At 39.7% G+C, this 19,926-nt stretch overlaps 1 protein-coding gene across 3 annotated transcripts in view; it reads right to left on the minus strand.

Annotated features, from left to right (window-relative positions):
• Nucleotides 1-18,841, minus strand: part of LOC135210965 (uncharacterized) — a 65,153-nt gene extending 46,312 nt beyond the window's left edge. Inside the window, exons 1-3 of one of the 3 annotated variants that reach the window (XM_064243946.1) lie at nt 9,301-9,916; nt 8,953-9,094; nt 8,169-8,255 (exon numbers count right to left, since the gene is read on the minus strand). In XM_064243946.1, the coding sequence (XP_064100016.1) occupies nt 8,169-8,255; nt 8,953-9,001 (136 nt within the window). In that variant the 5' untranslated portion in view covers nt 9,002-9,094; nt 9,301-9,916. Of the gene's footprint in view, nt 1-8,168; nt 8,256-8,952; nt 9,095-9,300; nt 10,010-18,816 lie in introns of those variants that run through there. The other 2 variants (XR_010313599.1, XR_010313598.1) reach the window with 2 other exon arrangements.
• Nucleotides 18,842-19,926: the final 1,085 nt, after the last annotated feature.

Below are 19,926 nucleotides of genomic sequence, written 5' to 3' on the forward strand. Positions count from 1 at the left end.
CCACAAGGAAGCACGTTCGCAGCTCAAGAGTGAGCCAATGAGAGCGCACGTCAATAAGCGGGTAGTCAGTTTCTAAGCCAATCAGTATTTTTCCTCATAAGGCGCCCGTAAGTGTTGGCCAATCACCGCACAGTTTATAATCTAGTGATTTTCGCGGTGGAATTCGGTTGTCCACGGTGTTGTTGGTTTTTTTTTCTTTTTTTTTTTTTTGGATTATCATCCCTTATTTAGCGCCATTATGCCTTCCTCTGATAGTGAAAGTGATCACAATGATGTCGTGCAACAGCCACGAGGAAGAAAAAAGATAAGGAAAGAAGCGTCATGGAAGAAAAACATTAAGTTATTGCATGACGCCGCCCAAGAATATGTTTCTCGGCGTACATGCAAACTTGTACCTGCATGTAGTGAAGTACAACTGTGTCGTGATGGTTGCTTTAGCAGGCTTGGTAGGCCTATAGTGGAGGCTTTATTCAATGGGTTTTATGGTTTGGGAGATTATGATAAGCAAACTGCTTACCTTCAGTCTTTGGTTACGACCAACAAAGTGAAAAGACGTCGTGCTACGATTGGAGAGAAGCCCCCACATATAGAGGAAACGTAAGTTTATTGTGTCAAGTATGATAATGTTACGCATAAAGTTTGTAAGCAAGGCTTTCTTTCTATTTTTGCCATTAGTGATAAGTGAGTGATTACCACATTGCAAAAGAAAACAATAGTAGGTACAGCAATCTATTGCTGTTATAACACGAATATAATAACACTTTTACACATTTAATTATGGTTTATGTGCTAGTTATGAATAAAATATACACAAATGTGAGGGGTTAGGCGTACATTTTGAATGATAGCGCACAAGCGCACCCCACAATTTTTTTTTTAAATTTCACAAAAAATTTATAAAGGGTAGGGCTTTCATATGAAACTTAGTTTAAATCAATATCTTTCTTAGAAGCAGAGTAATGAATGCTAGACTTCGATGGCAATTTACTCATTTTTTAAGTGGCGTTTACCACCTTGTGGTTCTGAGGCCCTCTCATACTATATATATATATATATTATATATATATATATATATATAGATATATTATATATATTATATATATATTACTATAATATAATTATATTACTTATATAATATATATGTGTGTGTGTGTGTGTGTGTGTGTGTGTTTATAACAGAATTCCGTCTAATAAAAGGAGCCCATAAAAAACACCAAAATATAGAGAAATACTATATGTCAGAGAATGCTGTCTCCCTCTTCAGGTAGATGAGATAAGTTACAGAAAAGGTGGTATTTATACCAAGTGGTCCATCCACAGGCAAGCCAATTTAGGTCACTCCCGCTGATAATCTTCCTTTAATCTTCTTAAGCGTCGGTTGAATGAAAACCTTGTCAATGATATCTAAGTCCCATGCTCTCTTTAATCAAGGCAGATTCCATCATTTGACTCTTGTACCGGCAGTTGCTGCTATAAATTATATATGACAAATTCCAGTTTATATTATGGTTATGTTCATTTATATGGTTGAAAATAGCAGAGTTCTGTCGTCCATACCTAACTGACCGTTTGTGCTGTATTAATCTCTGGGGAAGTGATTTTCCTGTAAATCCGATGCAAGATTGGTCACAGTCCAGGCATGGGATTTTGTATATGCCTGTGTCCTTGGGGATGTCTTTTGTTGGACATTAATCAGGGATTTGGCCAAGGTATTTGGGTAAGTAAATGCAATAGGGTTAGATTTTCTGAGGGTCTGGGTCACTGTCTTAATCCTGTCCAGGTGTGGAATTTTTATTTTATTGTTGGGTGTGTCTCTGGTCTTGTCTTGAGGGGGTCAGTAGAAAATTACGTTTGCTTTGTGAATTGCTTCCTCAATAATATGGTCAGGATACCTTAAAGACGAAAGCTGCTTATGAATTAGTTAAAATTCTTTTTCCAGGAAATCTGGAGAACAAATTCATTAGGCTCTTGAGAATAGGTTGCTGGCTACACCTATCTTGATAGGAATGTCATGATAGCTGAAGTAGTGAATATATGAAAGTGAGAACGATGGTTTTCTGTACATGGTAAATTTGTATTCTGTCGTGTCTCTGATTATTAAAAGATCAAGAAAAGAAATTTTGTTGTTTGTTTCCCATTCAACTTTAAATTTGATGCGAGGCACTAATGCGTTTAATTTTGAAAAGAATTAAAATTACCCCATTTATTATCCCAAAATGTTATATCATCATCTACATATCTCATCCACAGCATGTTTTTGGGTTTTATTGCATTTATTACTGTAGTTTCAAAGTATTCTGCGAGCATATGATAATGCTGATGCAACAAAGTGGCCAAAGGACGCCTTTACGTAGAGGCAACTGGTTTCCTCTCTTGGTGGAACTGGGACTCCGCCCTCGGCGGATTCCAAGCCTGAAGTTGACACAAATAGTACAAACTCGCAGTGTGTTAGCTTCCTCAAGAATTCAGAGTGCCCTAACTTTATGGACTTTATGAAATTTGCAGCACAAAAACATGCTGAGATTGATCCTCTAAACACTCTGTTTTTAGAATCAGATAAAAGAGAATCTACTCTTCGTCAATATGATTCGGCTGTAAGAAAACTGGCAAAGTTTTTAAAAGAGTCAGATGTTCGAACAATGACTATGAATCTAGCAGTTACCTTTTTTAGGATCTTGTTTAAAACAGGCCTAGCCGCTAATACGATTACAACAATTAAGTCTGCTTTAAAGAAAATATTTCAGATTGGGTTTAATATTAATCTTACAGATTCATATTTTTCATCTATTCCAAGAGCTTGTGCCAGACTAAAACCAGTAACTCGTCCTCATACAGTTTCCTGGTTTCTAAATGATGTTCTTAAGCTAGCTTCTGATACTGATAATGACTCATGTACATATATAACACTTCTTAGGAAGACTTTATTCTTGGTAAGTTTAGCATCTGGAGCCAGAATATCTGAACTTTCAGCATTGTCTCGAGAACCAAATCATATTGACTTTCTTCCCTCTGGGGTAATACTAATCTTTCCAGACAAAAGATTCTTAGCAAAGAATGAGGATCCACAGAATAGATGGTCCCTGTGGAAGATTGTCCCACTTCCACAGGATCCGTCCTTATGTCGTCAACACTCTGAAAGCCTATTTGAATAGAACCTCCAAAAAGTCTTCAGGGCCCTTGTTTATTAGAGAAAATGGAGGAACCATTTCCTTGAAAGGAATCAGACAACAGATTCTTTATTTTATTAAACAAGCTAACCCAGAATCAGTTCCACATGCTCATGATATCCGAGCAGTAGCCACATCAGTCAATTATTTTCACCATATGAATTTTGAAGAATTAAAAAGGTATACAGGCTGGAAATCACCAGCAGTATTTAAACACCACTACCTAAAATCCTTGGAAGCCGTAAAATTTGCAACAGTGGCAGCAGGAAATGTGGTTCCTCCTGATATATCGGAACCATCATAACGGGGTCTAATTCTTATAATTATATTCTTTCCTTTGCTTTCTCTCCTACCTGCCTTGCTTATTGTCCCTGCCTTAGCCTTGATATTCACCTGGATTGCACATTAACCTATCTTTGTACTGTATATATATTAATAATATTAGTTTATTAGATTTAAGACATCTTATGATATCTGTTTTGGAATGTTCTTCCCGAATGTTTCCAAGAACTTTTGGAACCTTTACTAATTTGGTATCATAGACATATGTAAGTTTGTACTGTACATATATTAATAATATTAGTGTGTTAGATTTAGACATCTTATGATATCTGTTTTGGAATGTTCTTCCTGAATGTTTCCAAGAACTTTTGGAACTTTTACTAATTTGTATTATAGACATATGTAAGATTAATATACATTATTAAACATGTTTGTTTAAATACGTATTCTGATTTTATTTCAGTTCCTTTATCAGATGTTTATTTCCAAGCTATTGGACCAATTCTCTGTTACTATTTCACGGAGTGGCACAGGTTGAGCCCAGAAAAGGGATTTTGACAGAGGAAAAATCTATTTCTGGGCGAGAGACCTGTGCCGCCCAGTGAACCCACCCCTCTTGTTTCCTCACCCGAGACTGACCCAAGCTTGGGTGCTATGAGGAATGTTTGGGAGCGCGTGGGTAGTAGTAGTAGTAGTGGGCAATAGCTGGATGTAGAACGGCACCTCGTAGTAACAGGGGATGTTAAGAGGGGAGAGAACTAATTGGTAAGAGACCTCTGACAGTGGTTTTAACACGCCCCAGTTACTATACCGACACCCTATTATGGGTGAGCGAGCTGGGCATATGCCTAGCATTCCATGTCACAGGTCTCTCGCCCAGAAATAGATTTTTTCTCTGTCAAAATCCCTTTATTAACATTGGTCAAGATCTACATAGCTCCCACTATTTCTAATGTAAGATATCCTTGCCATGAAGATTGAGTCCCTAGGCAATCCTGAAAAGCCTCTAAAGCTGAAGAGCTTGTCAACAGTCTCCATGGAGCTTCCCTATTCCCATCTGTCTAAGTAGATTTGTCCACGGAGGTAATGGCCATTTCAAGAAGGTCTTGGAACCAATGCCTCCTCAGCCACTGTGGAGCGATTAGAATTATGTTGGTGTTCTGGATACCCTCAACTTCTTGAGTACCTTCTTCAACAGTGGAAATGGAGGGAATGTATATACAAAAAGGTTTGCCCAATCTTGAACCACAGCAACTACTGCTCAGGCTTGAGTGTCCTGAACTGGGGAGACGTACTGCTGGAGACAATGATTCAGGTTTGTTGCCAAGAGATTGATGAGAGGTTGACCGATCTCTTTAAATTGCCTCAAAAACTGCAGGATTTAAAATCCATTTATGTCAGAGTACAAGTCCTGAATGACTTAGCATGTCTGCCAGAACATTCAGTAAACTGGGGACATACTGGGGGGAATTAGGGCAATATTCCTCTCCTCTGTCCAAGCAAATAAATCAATGGTGATGGGTACCAAGTTTCCGACTTCATGCCCTCTTGTCTTCTTGCACAAGCCAGAGACATTGACATGTCTGAGAGGATAGAAATTACACAGTCGGTCACTGCTCCCTCTAGGTCTTCAAGTCCCTTCTGGATTGCCAACAAATCCTCAGTGTTTATTTGAAGATTCAACTACCTTTACCTAAAAATACCTATTTTCATGTTTATGTCCAAGCATACACAAAATTTTGACTAAATAACATGTGAACTAAAACAATAACAAATATTGCTTATACATCACAATGGAACTCCCATAATAGCTAGCTAGATTCAGGGTTGTAGTGCTTTTGTAGCAAACTTTGTGGGGGTGATTGATATTGCTAGAAGTGAGAATGATTTGTTGAGTGAGAGGAGAGTGAGGAAATGAAAGATAAGACCTTGGAGATAAGTATGTTGCGGCAGTGTGTTTTGGGGGGAGTGCGTGTGGAAGCTTGGCTGTGTAAGTTGGGTGTGTATAAGTGGGTTTCTAAATGGTTTGTAGTTTATAAAAACATACTGTACATTTTGCATCAGGAAGGGGTGTATGACAGGGAAGTGTATGTGCCGGTGTTTTCTGTTGAGTCAGCAGTGAGTATGTGTTTGTTGGTGCATGATCGGTTTGGGCATATGGGGAAAAATAAGTTGTGGGAGTGCATAAGAGAGATTGTATGCACCTGGGTTGAATTAAATTTGTGTGGATGTGGCTGTTACGTGTGAAGACTGTCAGAGAGAAAGTATCAGTGTGTGCATGCGAGTACACCTGTGTTGCGAAGGCAGATGAAAGAGCCGTTTGAAATGCTTGTGACTGATTGTGTTTCATTGCCAAAACTGAGGGATCATGTGGGAACGATTGTGATGGTGGATCACGAGTAAATTTGCCTATGCGGTTCCCATTAAAGATAAAAGGAGTTAAACCATTGAGCAGATGATGGGGCAAGTGACATTGCTTATGTGTATGTGTGTGTAAGCCAGTGAAAATGTTGAGTGATAATGGGCCTGAGTTTGTAGGGTGGGAATTTGAAGAAATGTTGAAGGAATGGGGTATTGTCCATGTGTATTCTTCTCCATATATGCCCAGTAAAGGCGACAATGTGGGACGTGCAGTGTGGGTATATAACGCCATATGTCTCCTTGTAAGTATGTGTTGAATTTTGAAAGCATTGTTAGGCCTCGGTTGGGTCTGTCAGAGGGATAGGGATTTGTGGAAAAAAGCGAGTGAAAGGTTTGAAAGTTTTAAGATTGGAGATAAAGTGTTGAAAGAGGTGGTTGAGACAGGAAGAATGAATGTGAATAAGGTAAGGGAGAAATTTGAGGGGCCTTTTAAGATTGGAAGTGGGACCGAGTGGATTGAGTTGTGTTGGGGAAATTGCAAGTAGATGGGGGTGTGGATGAGGTTAGGGCTCACCATAACCAGCTCCGTAAGTGGAGGGAAGTACCGCAGTATGTTCGGGAGACTACGATGAGTGAGTGGTTGAGGGTGAATAAATGTGAGCCAAGTGTCAGTGAGCGAAACGGGTCTGGAAGATCGGCAGTTGGTGTTGGTTGAGTAGGGAAGAAAGCGCTAGAAGGTATGGAAAGGGAATGAAAGGGAGAAACGTGAACTGCATGATAGAGGGGTTAGTGTTAGGGTAAAAATGGTGGATAAGGCGTGTAATACGGATAACTTTGAGGGAATGAATGATACATATTGTGTGTGTGGGTTTGAATTGTCAGGGTTAGTGAAATTTCAGTAGGAAGGGAATCAAGTGGTAAGGATGGGGTTGGCAGTATGAATGAGTCTCTTCAGAAGTTTGGCAGGAGTGTAAATGAGATAAATGATTTGGTGGCAGAGTTTACGAGAGATATTATGACAAGAGTTAGAAGGGGTAGATGAGATAGTGAATGGGATTTTGGAGGATAGTAGTGAGGGAGATGCTAATGGGAGTCTGGCGGAAAGTGGTCTGGGAGAAATGGATGGCGGTGTAACTGAGTGTGTGTATGAGGGCCCTCAAACAAGATCCAGGGGGCCTCATCCGAGCATCCATGGGTGTTGTGGAAGGTTATTTAGTGTGGGTGTTGTAAGTGTAAGGAGACGTTGTTAAATGTAACAGGGGAGGAAATATAGAGGAGTTATGGGAGTTCCATTTGGCAACATCCTTGAGAGAGAGAGAGAGAGAGAGAGAGAGAGAGAGAGAGAGAGAGAGAGAGAGAGAGAGAGAGAGAGAGAGTTTTGTGTTGCTGTTGAGATTGTGTAGTATGTATTTATGTTTTTGGTTTTCCTTAGAGAGAGAGAGAGAGAGAGAGAGAGAGAGAGAGAGAGAGAGAGAGAGAGAGAGAGAGAGACTTAATTGGTGGATGGATGGTTAACGAATAAATTGGCTGTTGGTGAGTTCTGGGTTGTCTGCTAGAGCGGTTGTAGTTAGTTATGACCAGAGTTTTAAGTCAGTCTGTAATCAGAACCTGTGATGGTCAGTAGTGTCGGCAGCGGTCTGTGAAGAGTGTTGAAGGGATTGGTGGTCAGTCAAATTGTGTGTTATTGATTTGCTGTTTAAGTTGTTGTTAAGTTTGATGTTGTTTGCTTTAGAGTTGTTGTGCCTGTGTTGTTAGATTTGTTGTGCTTGTGAGTTTCTGTTGAGTTATATATGAGTTGTTGTAGTTGAGGGTTGTTGTGGGGGAGCTACTGTGGTTTCTTGGTGTAGTTGTTAGTTGTTGAGGGTTGTTGTTGGTGAGCTGTTGTGATTTCTTGATGTTATTAGTGGATGTGTGTGTTGGCTTGTTGTGTTGTTGTTTTTTTGTGTTGTTAGTCATTGTTTGTGCATTGGTCTTTTGTTGTGGTTGTAGTCCTTGTTTGTTTACTGTGTTGTTGAGTTGTGGGGTTGTGGTCCTTGGTTGTTGTGTTGTGGTCCTTGGTTGTTGTTGTGTTGTGTACTGGTCTGCAATGGTTGTTGGTGTCTCCGCAACCTCGACCAGCAGACAGCACAGCATAGCCCTGAGTATCTGGAGTTGGGTGAGCACATGTGTTGTGTTTTTTGTTCTGTGTGTAGGTAGGTTAATTGTCCTGCGTGTATTACGTAGTGTAAGAAGGAAAGTGTAGCTGAGGGTGAGTGTGGCAGCACGATTGCTCCAGTTTATGTGGGGGGGATTGTGCCCGCTTGTTTTTTTACCTTGTGATCCTGCCACATCGCAAGAAACAATAAAAATACAACCTACTTTTTCTGGTGATGATGTTCACACAGCTGCCATCACAAGCAATAATGTTACAGCTATCACTGCATTCGTAGCATTTCAAAGCTGCTCCTGCAAAATTCAGAAAGTACACTGAGTACACATAATTCTATTTTATTTTTTGAGCAATTTAAAGTCATCAACTAGTGAAATTACATAATTCATCTAGAAATTTCATAACACTTAAGAGCTAATTATTTATGTAGTTATTTCTTGCCTCAAGTTAAGTCATTTTCAACTTTACTGCCATCAGCAATGTTATCATTATTAATGCTTGTTTACACAGTGCATAGGATCCATTTTGTTGAATGGTTTTAATATTCTTTTTATTAGTACAAGTGAAATTATAATTTTATAATGAAATAAGGTTTCACATATACTTACCAAACAATTACATTACAGTGGACCCCCCGTATTTGCGTTCTCCAGATTCGCGGACTCACACATGCGCGGAATTCTCTGGGGAACGTTTCCCCGCATTATTCGCGGAAAATTCGTGCATTCGCGGTATTTTTCTATGATAAATATCCACAAATTCCTGGTTTTTTGATGAATTTAATCATAAAATGCACTTTTTGTGAGAAAACTTAAAAAAACCAAGTATGAAAATTTTTAGTAGGTTTTTCTTGAGTTTTAACTAACAAAATAGGCTGTTTTTAGCATTTTCATAGGGGTTCCAAACATTCGCGGGTTCTAACTATTCACGGAGGGGTCTGGTACGCATCCCCCGCGAATACGGGGGGACCACTGTAGTTGTAAGCTTTCTTACCTGGCAGTCGAAAATTCAAATTTCCTGGTGGCAGCAGCAGCGCTGCCATCGGTTTTGTAGGTGATACAGGTCCCACCCACTTTTGGGAATACCCGGTACTGCTGAGCTAACTATTGTCAATTCGTTAAGCTGCAACATCCATCTGTGGGAAGGAGGGAGGGCTCTGATTATGTAACTGTTTGGTAAGTATATGGGAAACCTTACTTTATTATAAAAATATCATTTTTCCATAAGTGACTTACAATTACATTAGCTGAATCCACATTATCAGGAAGGTGGGTATACGGACAGCTTTATGAAAAAAAAACAATAATCATGCGCTGACATTATATATAATGTTTGCAGTACCTTTACTTTGTGAGAGAGCAGCTGCAGATAGATACTGCCTATGGTCGGAGCTCTGATCACATGTCGGAGATGTGGCAGTAATGACCAGGGTCGTCCCTACTAATGGTCGGATTTTGCAACCATGGAAGTACACCACTGATTGACAAAAATTCAATAATTTTGCTCCTGCCCTCCGCGAAGACCAGATAAAACAACACAACACCATCACCTACAATAAAAAACCATATGATACCCATAACCATACATAAAACTGGCGGGTACTTTGGGTACATGTACCCCCAAGCTTCCCAAAAACTCAACAACCTTAAATACAAGGTGAGGAAATAGTACAGTAGTACCTCGAGATACGAAAGGCTCTACTTACGAAAAACTCAAGATACGAAAGCCAATGCGAAAAATTTTACTGCTCTACATACGAAAAGTTTTCAAGATACGAAAGGTTGTTGCTGTAAAGTCCCGAGATTCGCCCGGACCACCGAGAACAATTTTAAAACTCCCGCGCCGCCAACTGAGTAAACTCGCCACCATCCTCCCGCTCTCCCATTGGTTCCTGATGCTAGTCACCCCATAAGGTCCTGCTCTCCTATTGGTCAGCATCTACCCCTTGTGCTTTAAGTATTCTATTGGTAAAAGGATGCTGTAAATTGAAAAACTTATTCATGCAATACATTTAATAAAAAAAAACATTAGGTAAAGATAGAAAAAAGAATAGAAATGAATGGTTATTATACTGTTTGGTAGTTTCAGTAGTTGAAGAGATAATGAAAATTTATGGCTTACTGTGTAAAGTGATTGCTTGTCGATCGTTCGATACTCGTAAGTGCTGGATGTAAACAGACGTTTGGAAGCTTTTTTTTTATTTGTTTATTATAGTTAATGGTTACTTAATAATTATTTGAAATGAGTACATGCAATACATTTAATAAAAAAAATTGTGAATTAGATATCATAAAATATAAAATAAATCAGACTGCCAACAAATACGTATTTTTTAGAATTATTCTTCTTTTTATTATTACGTACATTACGTATACGTATGTTTCATTATAGCTGTCAGTAACTCTGTATCTCCATTAGGTAAAGATAGAATAAAGAATAGAAATGAATGGTTATTATACTGTTTGGTAGTTTCATTAGTTGAAGAGAGATACTAATGACAATTTATGGCTTACTGTGTGCTAGGAAAAATGATTGCTTGGCGCTCGTTCGATACTCGTAAGACGGGTAAGAGCTGAATGTAAATAATCAATTGGAAGATTTGTTTTTTTGTTTGTTTGTGTATTATAGTTAATGATTAAGTAATAATTATTTTAAATGAGTACAAACTGATTATTTATACATTTTATTGGCATATTCTAGGCTTTTAGCTCTTAGGTTTAGATGTCAGAATCATAGACTAGGCTACAGTAGCAACCGCTAACATAGGCTAGGCTTATTGCTAAGGGACATATGCTAAAGTTCTAATATATGCAGTAAAAATGGGGTTGAACATTACATTACAGTATTTTGCCTTTTTGGAGTCATATTTCTTCCGTCGGATCGGCGTTGTAACCCCAGAACATGTGTTGTAGGCCTGGAAATATAATTTACTGGGGTGTTTTTGGAGGGCTTGGAACGGATTAGCCATTTTACATGTAAAATGTGTTCCAAGATACGAAAAACTCATAATACGAAGGCCGCCTCGTTACGGATTAATTTCGTATCTCGAGGTACCACTGTAGAGGGAAAAAACCGGATCCCCCTACGCTTCCTCTCCCAACACCATTCCCACTACTGACAACTCAAATAGTGCGATGCAAACACCGATTTCAACCTCCAGAATGTTGTTTGCATAGTGGAGGAGAGAGACATATTTTGTCTGAAAGCCAAAGACATTGCACTACGCGAATCTCGAGCGTCTTCACTTTCAGCACACAAAGAGTTTGTTCTTGAGTTTGGGCATGTGCTTCTCGAATCAAACTCCTCAGGAAGAACGACATTGTATTCTTTGAAAGAGGATGAGACGGGCCTCTCACCAAGCACCACAGTCAATTTGATTCTCTAAAAATTTCTGTCCTAATCAGGTAGTGTATGATGGCTCTGACTGCACACAACATATATACAGGCAGTCCCCGGGTTACGACGGGGGTTCCATTCTTAACCCAAAAATCGTCGTAAGCTGGAACGACGTTCTTGAAAACATGTCCATAAGGAAAATTTCACTAATTTGCAATTTTTCTTAGGGCCGTATCTCTAAAATTATCACTAATTTACTTTTTTCATGTGCAACACTGTGTATTCACAAATTACTGTATATTTTCATTAAAATAACAAGAAAATTAGAGAGAGGAGACACAAGAGAGAGAGAGAGAGAGATGAGAGCGAGATGAGAGAGAGAGAGAGAGAGAGAGAGAGAGAGAGAGAGAGAGAGATTACATAAAACCATTAAATTTGTTGACCATTGTATGGCATTGTTAAGCTCCGAGTGTCACTGGAGTTATGAGGTAGGGAAATTGATACAGAAAAATCAGAACAAGGGATTAATTTTCTTTTGAAATTAGTTATCGTATTATTACTACTTCTATTATTATTATTATTATTTATTATTTGAAAATATAATAACACGTGCATCTACCATAAAAATTCTCTCATCTCAGTAAGAAAGAGGAATTATCCTTACAAGTGAAATGGAAAGGTCATTTTCATCTCTTTAAAATACGACCATTATGAATTTTGTAATTAAATTTTTTTATTATTATTATTATTAAATAACTGAAATTATCAATAAACATTTTACATACTAGTACCATAAAAATTCTTTCATCTCGGTAAAAGAGAGAGAGGGAGAGTGTTTATCTCTCTCTGTTCTCTCAAAAAATACTTAAAACGCTTCCAGCGAAAGAGAGGGAGGGAGTTACCTCATGACACATTATTATCTTGTGTGGCAAGAGAGAGAGAGAGAGAGAGAGAGATGAGAGAGAGAGAGAGAGAGAGAGAGAGAGAGAGAGAGTTAACCTTAATTAAAAGTGACATGGATAAGATTAGTACGTTTCATTGTATTTCTTTTAAAATACTATCACATATGAATTTTGTAATTACAGTTATTATTATTATTATTATTATTATTATTATTTGAAAGTATTAAAAACAAATAGTACAAGTACATAAAAAATCTCGAGTCTCAGTAAATGAGAGAGAGAGAGAGAAGAGAGAGAGAGAGAGAGAGAGAGAGAGAGAGAGAGAGAGAAGAGAGAGAGAGAGAGAGAGGGAAAATTTCATGAACACGTGATTGCAACACTGCAGCTCTTCCCCCTCCTGGCTGTCACAGAACTTGATATATCTTTTGAAACAAAAAAAACAGTTTTTAAGTTACCTGGATCTCGAGAAAGGTTTACTGGAATAAGACTGGGCTTTTTTTTTTTTTTTTCCTTCTTCTTCCATTCCAAATTTTTTTAAAATATAAGCTAAAATCTTACTAATTCACTATGGTATTTTCTTTAATGAATTGATATTATTGCTGTATAAATTAATATTATATTTGAAAATAGTAAATCATTTATTTATCATACAAAAAACACTCTTTGTATTGTTATAGAGAGAGAGAGAGAGGAGAGAATTATTATTTTTATTATGTGATATCATTTCAACTTATTAAACTTACTAATACAGTATTAATCGAAATTAATATTTGAAAATTAGTAAATCATTTTTTGTATTATAAAAATGTATTTAGTCATGAAAATAAACATCAAAATACACTAATTAGTGATTATTTTCCCGTCGGAAAATACAAAGAGAGAGAGAGAGAGAGAGAGAGAGAGAGAGAGAGAGAGAGAGAGAGAGAGAGAGAGAGAGAGAAACTATGGTTTTTAATATCCAAGTCTAAGTAGAGTATAAATGGATTCTTTAAGTGAAATAATGTTTCGATGATATTTTGCTGTTTTGTATTAAAGGATATGTAAACTGTTTGAGAATGCGTTCCTTATCCTTGACTATGGTTACCATACAGTTTAATAGCGTAAATTAAATTATGCACCCTCCGCTCAGAAACTAGTTCTGCGTATGAGGTATCGTTAAAAGGCATAAAAAACCGTCGTAACCTTGGAATTTGCGTTGTAATCTAACAGAAAACTTAGTTTTGTTAATTATGTATACTGGAAACAAGCACATGATTTTTTCATTATTGCGCTTTTAGACTGTTATAAACTGCGCATCCCAAAGCTAGTGTATTCATTCGCTCGGAAACTAGTTCCGCATATGAGGCGTCACTAAAAAATTTAAAAAATACGACATAAAAAGTGTCGAAAATCATCATAACCTCAACATTTTTGTTGTAATCCAACCAAAACTTATTTTTATTAATATACTGTGCTAAACTATAAAGGATTCTTATCATAGTATGCGTTTTTTAAAAGCGTCGTTAACTCGGAGCGTCGGAAGCGTCAGCGTCGTAACCTCGGAACAAGCGTCGTAACCCAGGGCGGATTTTTCAATGAATATTTAAGAAAAAGCGTCGTAACCTTGGAACGTCGTAAGCTGGACCTGTCGTAACCCGGGGACCGCCTGTATTCCTTGTCTTCTGCCCCAACTAAGTCCGTTAAGTATTTTATCCTGAAAGAACGGGGCCAAGGATTTGAAGGATCCTCATTCTTAGCAAGGAACTCTGTTACATATGAATAAACTACATTGCCCTGGGCGAAACCTACTTCCTTACTCATCGCCTGCAACCCGCTTACTCTTCCCGTTGTGGCTAAGGCGACAAGGAATAGTGCCTTCCTATTTACATCTTTTAAGGTTGCTGAATTCAACGGTTCAAATTGGGGACCGGAGAGCCACTTTAAAACTACATCCAAATTCCATTCCACTTCGTTGGGCTTGAATATTTTGGAGGAGCTAAAGGATCTGATCAGGTCGCTGATGTCGTGCTTTGACAAAATGTCGAGGCCTCTATGCTTAAATACTGATGCAAGCATGGCCCTATATCCTTTAATAGTCAAAGTGGCCAACTTCCTGGAGTCCCTCAGAAATAATAAAAAATCCGCAATTTCCGTTATAGATGTTTCAGAAGAGGAGATGCCGTGTCGTTTGCAACACGACCTAAAGACTCTCCACTTGGACTGGTAGAGCTTGGCAGAAGAGCCTCTTCTGACAGCTAGCAATAGCTTCTGACACCCTTCGCGAAAAACCTTTTGCTCTGACGAGGTTCCTGACAATCTGAATCCTGTCAGGGGCAGAGCGGTTACAATCCTTGGTGATACCGGTTGAAATGGGATTGTCTGAGAAGAGATACTTTGTGGAAGTAGTCTGGGAAAGTCCACTAGCAGACTGAGAAGGTCTGGGAATCACTCTTTCCTGGGCCAGAATGGGGCTACTAGGGTTATTGTCACATTCTGGTGTGATTGAAGTTTGTTCAATACTTCTCTTATCATTCTGAAGGGAGGAAAAGCATAAACATCTAGTCCTGTCCAATCTAGCAGCATTGCATCTGTTCTCCACGCTAGTGGTTCGGGAATTAGAGAACAGAAAATAGGGAGGCGATTGTTCCTTGATGTGGCGAATAGGTCTATTGATGGTCTTCCCATAGCTTCCAGAGGTCCGACACACACTCGTTCAGTCCATTCTGTCGGTAAAACCTGATTCACATGACTCAGTTTGTCTGCTATAATGTTCATTTTTCCTTGGACGAATCTTGGAAAAAGTGATCCTCTTCTCGTTCGCCCAGATGAGATCTACGGCTACTCTGTTGAGAGAGAATGAGTGGGTCCCTCCCTGCTTCCGTACGTAAGACAACGCTGTGGTGTTGTCCATAAATATCACTATCTTCCTTCCAGTGACTAGTGGGTCGAACGCTTGTAGTCCTAAGAGAATCGCTCTTAATTCTTTCACATTGATGCGTTCGGTCTTTTCTTGTTCTGTCCACAGACCTAATACCTTCCTGTCTCTTAGAAGGGGTCTCCATCTGCTCTCCGAGGCATCTGGGAAAGGTGATTAGGGAAAGTCCTTCTTGTAATCTTTACCTCGATTCCCACCAACGAAGATCCACTTTTAATTCTTCCATCAAAGGAAAGACTAGCGAGTCCGGTTGCATCTTCAGAGACCAATTTGCTTTCAGGAAGAACTGAAGTGACCTCATGTGTAGACATCCTAACCTGATAAAACTCTCCATTAAAGCCAGGGTCCCGAGGAGGCTCATCCATTCTATGGCTGAGCAAGATGGGCGAACAAGAAATTGTTGGACTGTCGACAGGCAGGACTCTATCCTCTTCGGGGAGAGAAAAACCCCAAAAGCTAGAGAGTCCAGTATCATCCCTAAATAGAGAATCCTCTGAGTTGTAATCAATTGGGACTTCTCCGTGTTTATTAGAATACCCAATTGTTGCGTCAAAGTAAGTGTCTTCTCTAAGTCCTTCACACACTGACGACTGGATCTGGCTCTCAGGAGCCAGTCGTCTAAGTAAAAAGCTGTATTGATCCCCCTCAAATGCAGCCATTTTCCTAGAGAAGCGAGAATCTGAGTAAATACTTGAGAGGCGCTTACGTTTAACATGGGTCTCCATCCCCGTGCCTTGGGGACTACAAAAAGCCTGTTGTAGAATCCTGGGGAGTTCTTGTCTGGTACCTCCTCTATGGCTTCTTTGCTGATGAGCTCTTCTACTTCTTTGGCTAAAGCCAAAACTCTTGTCGACCCTCTTGAGTACGCTGTCAAATAGATGGGTGTATTGGACAGTGGTGGATCTTGCATAAATGGGATCGCATATCCCTCTCGCAGCACCGGCACTACCCACTTTTCCGCTCCTCTCCAACTCAATTCTTCCCAGTAGTAGTGGAGTCTTGTCCCCCCGGGTGTGTGAAGGACCTCTCGATCATTTCTCCGCTGTTTTATAGGGAGGTTTCTTGGTAGACTTTGAAGTTGGGCGTAGGTTAGTCCTTGGTCTCTGCTGCCACCTTGACTTGCCTCCTCATAAGGGGTGCTTTTTAAGAGGAGAAGCTTTAGCTCCTGTAGTTAGAGGTTCCTTAGGCCTTCTCACTGGCTGTGAAAGAAGGTCATTGGTAGACTTTTTATCGAGGTCCAACAGTACCTGCTGAATGGTTTCTTCTGGGAACAGGTGAAACTTATTCAAGGGGGAGAACAACAATGCCGACTTTTGGTTCATTGTTACTCCTAGAGATGTGAAGGAGCACCACAGTTCTATCTTCTTGAGTACTCCCATAGTAAAGAGAGCGGCCAATTCCCCTGAACCATCTCTCACTGCCCTGTCTGCACAGGACAAAACATTGAGCTAGTCCGCAGAAAATTGTTCATCCAGAGACCGTTAATCTTCTATTTTTCTGGCTAATGCTGCTATTGTCCAATCCAGAAAACTGAAGACCTCGATCACTTTGTACAAGTTCTTCACCAGGTGATCCAACTCGGGTGAGGAGAACAACACTTTCGCAGCCGAGAACGCTGCTCATCTATGCGAGTCTACAAGGGCAGAGAAGCCTCCTTGGGAGGAGGCAGATACTCCCAAGGAAAGAACTTTTCCTGTTGCATAAAACCTGTATGTTTTATTCTGAAGCTTCGATGGAGGGTAGGCGAACGAAACCTTGCCCAACTCCCTCTTCTTTGCAAGCCACTCTTCTGGTTCCTTCAGGGCTTTCTCGAGGACTGGGAGGTAACTGGTCTCATCAAACCCAAAGGAGCTGATCTCCTATCCTTCACAAACATTGACGGAGGAGAAGACGGCGAAGTTGGCTCAAAAAAGTCTGGATAAGTCAGTAAAAGAAACCTTAACAGACTAGAGTAAGCTGAAAAAGCTTTCAATTCTTGGTCTGGTGTTTCCTCTTCAGGCTGTTCGTTGCTTTCTTCAAGAGGACCATTAATTCTTGAAGCTGATGTCTAAAAGGGCCCAATAATCCTCTATCAAAGGTTTGGTCTTCGAATCATCCTTGGTCAAAGTCGAAGTTGTGGCTGTCGTATGGCTCTTCTTCGAAGACGATCGACTGGGAGTCAAGACAACATAAGTCATGCGCGGTGAATGAGTAAAACCTCCCATCGATACATGACAAGTAGAGTTGACATCGCAAGAGCGTGAGCGCTGGACCGCACGTGAGCATCAAACTTCATCTGAAGCTAAACTCTCTGGAGAGGACTGACGATCTTCCCGGAAAATCTGGTCCAGAGCGAAACTGCAGGAAGGTTGTGGGCTAAAGTGCTCCTTGGGTTTCTTAACAGGAGGAGACATACCTCTCGCACACGAGGCATGTCTCTTCAATGGATGTGACACTAAATCACTCCACACCTGACACCTCGACACAGGCGACTGCACTTCCAAATCAGACAAAAAACTGCATGTCACTGACATCTATGCCTTTCCAGTGCCGTTTCTTAGGCACTCGCGAGTCAACTACGTCAACAGAGTCGGTGACTGACCGTGGACAAACACCCCCAGTCTACCTTTGACCTCCAGTATGTCTTCTCCTGGGTGCTGCAGAGCAGGACAGTGACCTTCATCTAGGAGAAATGGGGGGACGGACAGCCGCCTCCTCGGACACGACACTGACACTTGGCCCAACACTGGCCTTTTCACTTGACTTCTCTACAAAAGCACGAAAAGACATCCCTAAATCCATTACAGATTTTGCCAGACTCAAATTTCTTGTCCATTTTGGACTCTAACATGGAAATGGTGTTGGGATCTGAAACAGGGATATCTGGACTGGAGTAATTGGTACAGAAGTTGGAGGACTATCACTAGGAGATATATTACACAACAGTGGAGAGGATAGTGACGGTTTGTTCGCCTCTAAAGGCACAGGAGTGGTCTCTACTCTAGCTTTACTACCAGCTCTAAGAACTGCTTTCCTCTTCCTATCTTTGTTCATTTTATCCAAATGAGCTTAAAAAGTCTTGAAACCTTGTTCATCTAAACTACGGCACTCTTCGCAAGTTAATTCCTTGCTACAGCACTGACCCCTGCATTTAACACATTTTGAGTCCAGATTGTAACATAGTTTAGCTAATCTAGTTTTGCAGTCACTGACGATGAACTAGCATCAGACATCTTTGCAAAAACTGGCTAATAACAAGGCAGCTCACTGATGAAACAAAACCAACCAAGATATATAGTACATCACCAAAAAGATACAATCCAATATGGCGACGAAAGTAGACTGCAACAAATAACAACAGGTGTTACTCCGTGGCTGGCAGAAAACGAATTGACAATAGTTAGCTCAGCAGTACCGGGTATTCCTGAAAGTGGGCGGGACCTGTATCACCTACACAATTAATGGCAGCGCCGCCGCTGCCAGGAAATTTGAATTTTCTACTGCCAGTTAAAAAAGCTTACAGCTAATGTAATTGCTTGGTAAGTCACTTATGTGAAAATATATTTTTATTAAAAAGACTGGAAAAAGTTGAATTTAGAAATTATATATATATATATATATATATATATATATATATATATATATATATATATATATATATATATATATAATCAGTTTGTTTAGCAATGAGCAATGGGTCTGTAATATATGTTTAACATTACGTACTTAGTTTTCTGTGTCGAAAATGATGAAAATGGTTGCAGATCCCCAATAATATAGCTGTGTGAGAGTTGAAGTTCTTTAATAAATAAAAGTAGCTTTCAAACCTTGTGCTAGCCTCAGTCAAGTGAACAGTGTGCTAAAAATCTGTCAAAAGTAAACAAAGAACAAAAAAGAAGTTAGTGCTCAACAGCTAAACTATATATTCCTGTTTGCTTTTCTACTGGACGTCTTGTGGGCTGATGATGCTACACAGTGTTCCCCTTGTGGAGTGGCTGCAAGGTTGCTAGATGTTAAGCCCCCTGTTTTGTAGCCTGTCATCTTAAAATTAAAATTTATAATGAAGTTCATATGAAAACAAAAATTGACTAATGGGCCTCCCCAACAAACAACTTGTTTCAGTGAAAAGCTTCTTCTAAGTTTATGGTGGCACCTTCCACCAGTCTTCTTGTGTGGACATTGTTATTTTTAAAAATTATGCTTGCTCCATCCAAATTCAGTCTATGGTTGTTGCTGAAGGCATGGGAGACTCTGGCATTATTTTGTGCATGTAATGCATATGGGCATTTGTGTCCCCCCAATCAAGTAGGAAGTCCCCTTTCACTTTCCAAAAATATTTTCCCTTACAATCTTGACGGGATTTTGTACGCTCCCGGAACGATAGGATTCTTGTTATTATTGTAGTTTCTTATTAGTTTATGGCTAATCATAATTATGTTAGGGTATCTGAAAACTACCTTAGTATCTTTCTGGCTATTGTTAACATAGTTACATAACTTCTCGAGACTGGGATTAAATGGGAGGGGTAAATATCTGTTAGGTTTTTATAATTTTGAGACAAGGGGCCTCACATCTAACTACCTTGCAGCTGCACCACAAGGGGAACACCGTATAGCATCGTTGCAGCCCACAAGATGTTCCAGCAGATTAGCGAACAGGAATATGAATATTAACAAAAGAACTACATAGTTGGGCTGTTGAGTGCTTCCTTCATTTGCGTTCTTTGTTGTGGAATTTTACTGCCACTGTCACTTGTCCTGCTCAGAAGTTTACCTTAACGAATTTTTAGTCACAATGTTCACTTGACTGAGGATGAACTTAGGACAAGGTTTGAAA

The sequence above is a fragment of the Macrobrachium nipponense genome, chromosome 4 (genome assembly GCF_015104395.2).
Source record: "Macrobrachium nipponense isolate FS-2020 chromosome 4, ASM1510439v2, whole genome shotgun sequence".
Classification (NCBI taxonomy): Eukaryota; Metazoa; Arthropoda; class Malacostraca; order Decapoda; family Palaemonidae; genus Macrobrachium; species Macrobrachium nipponense.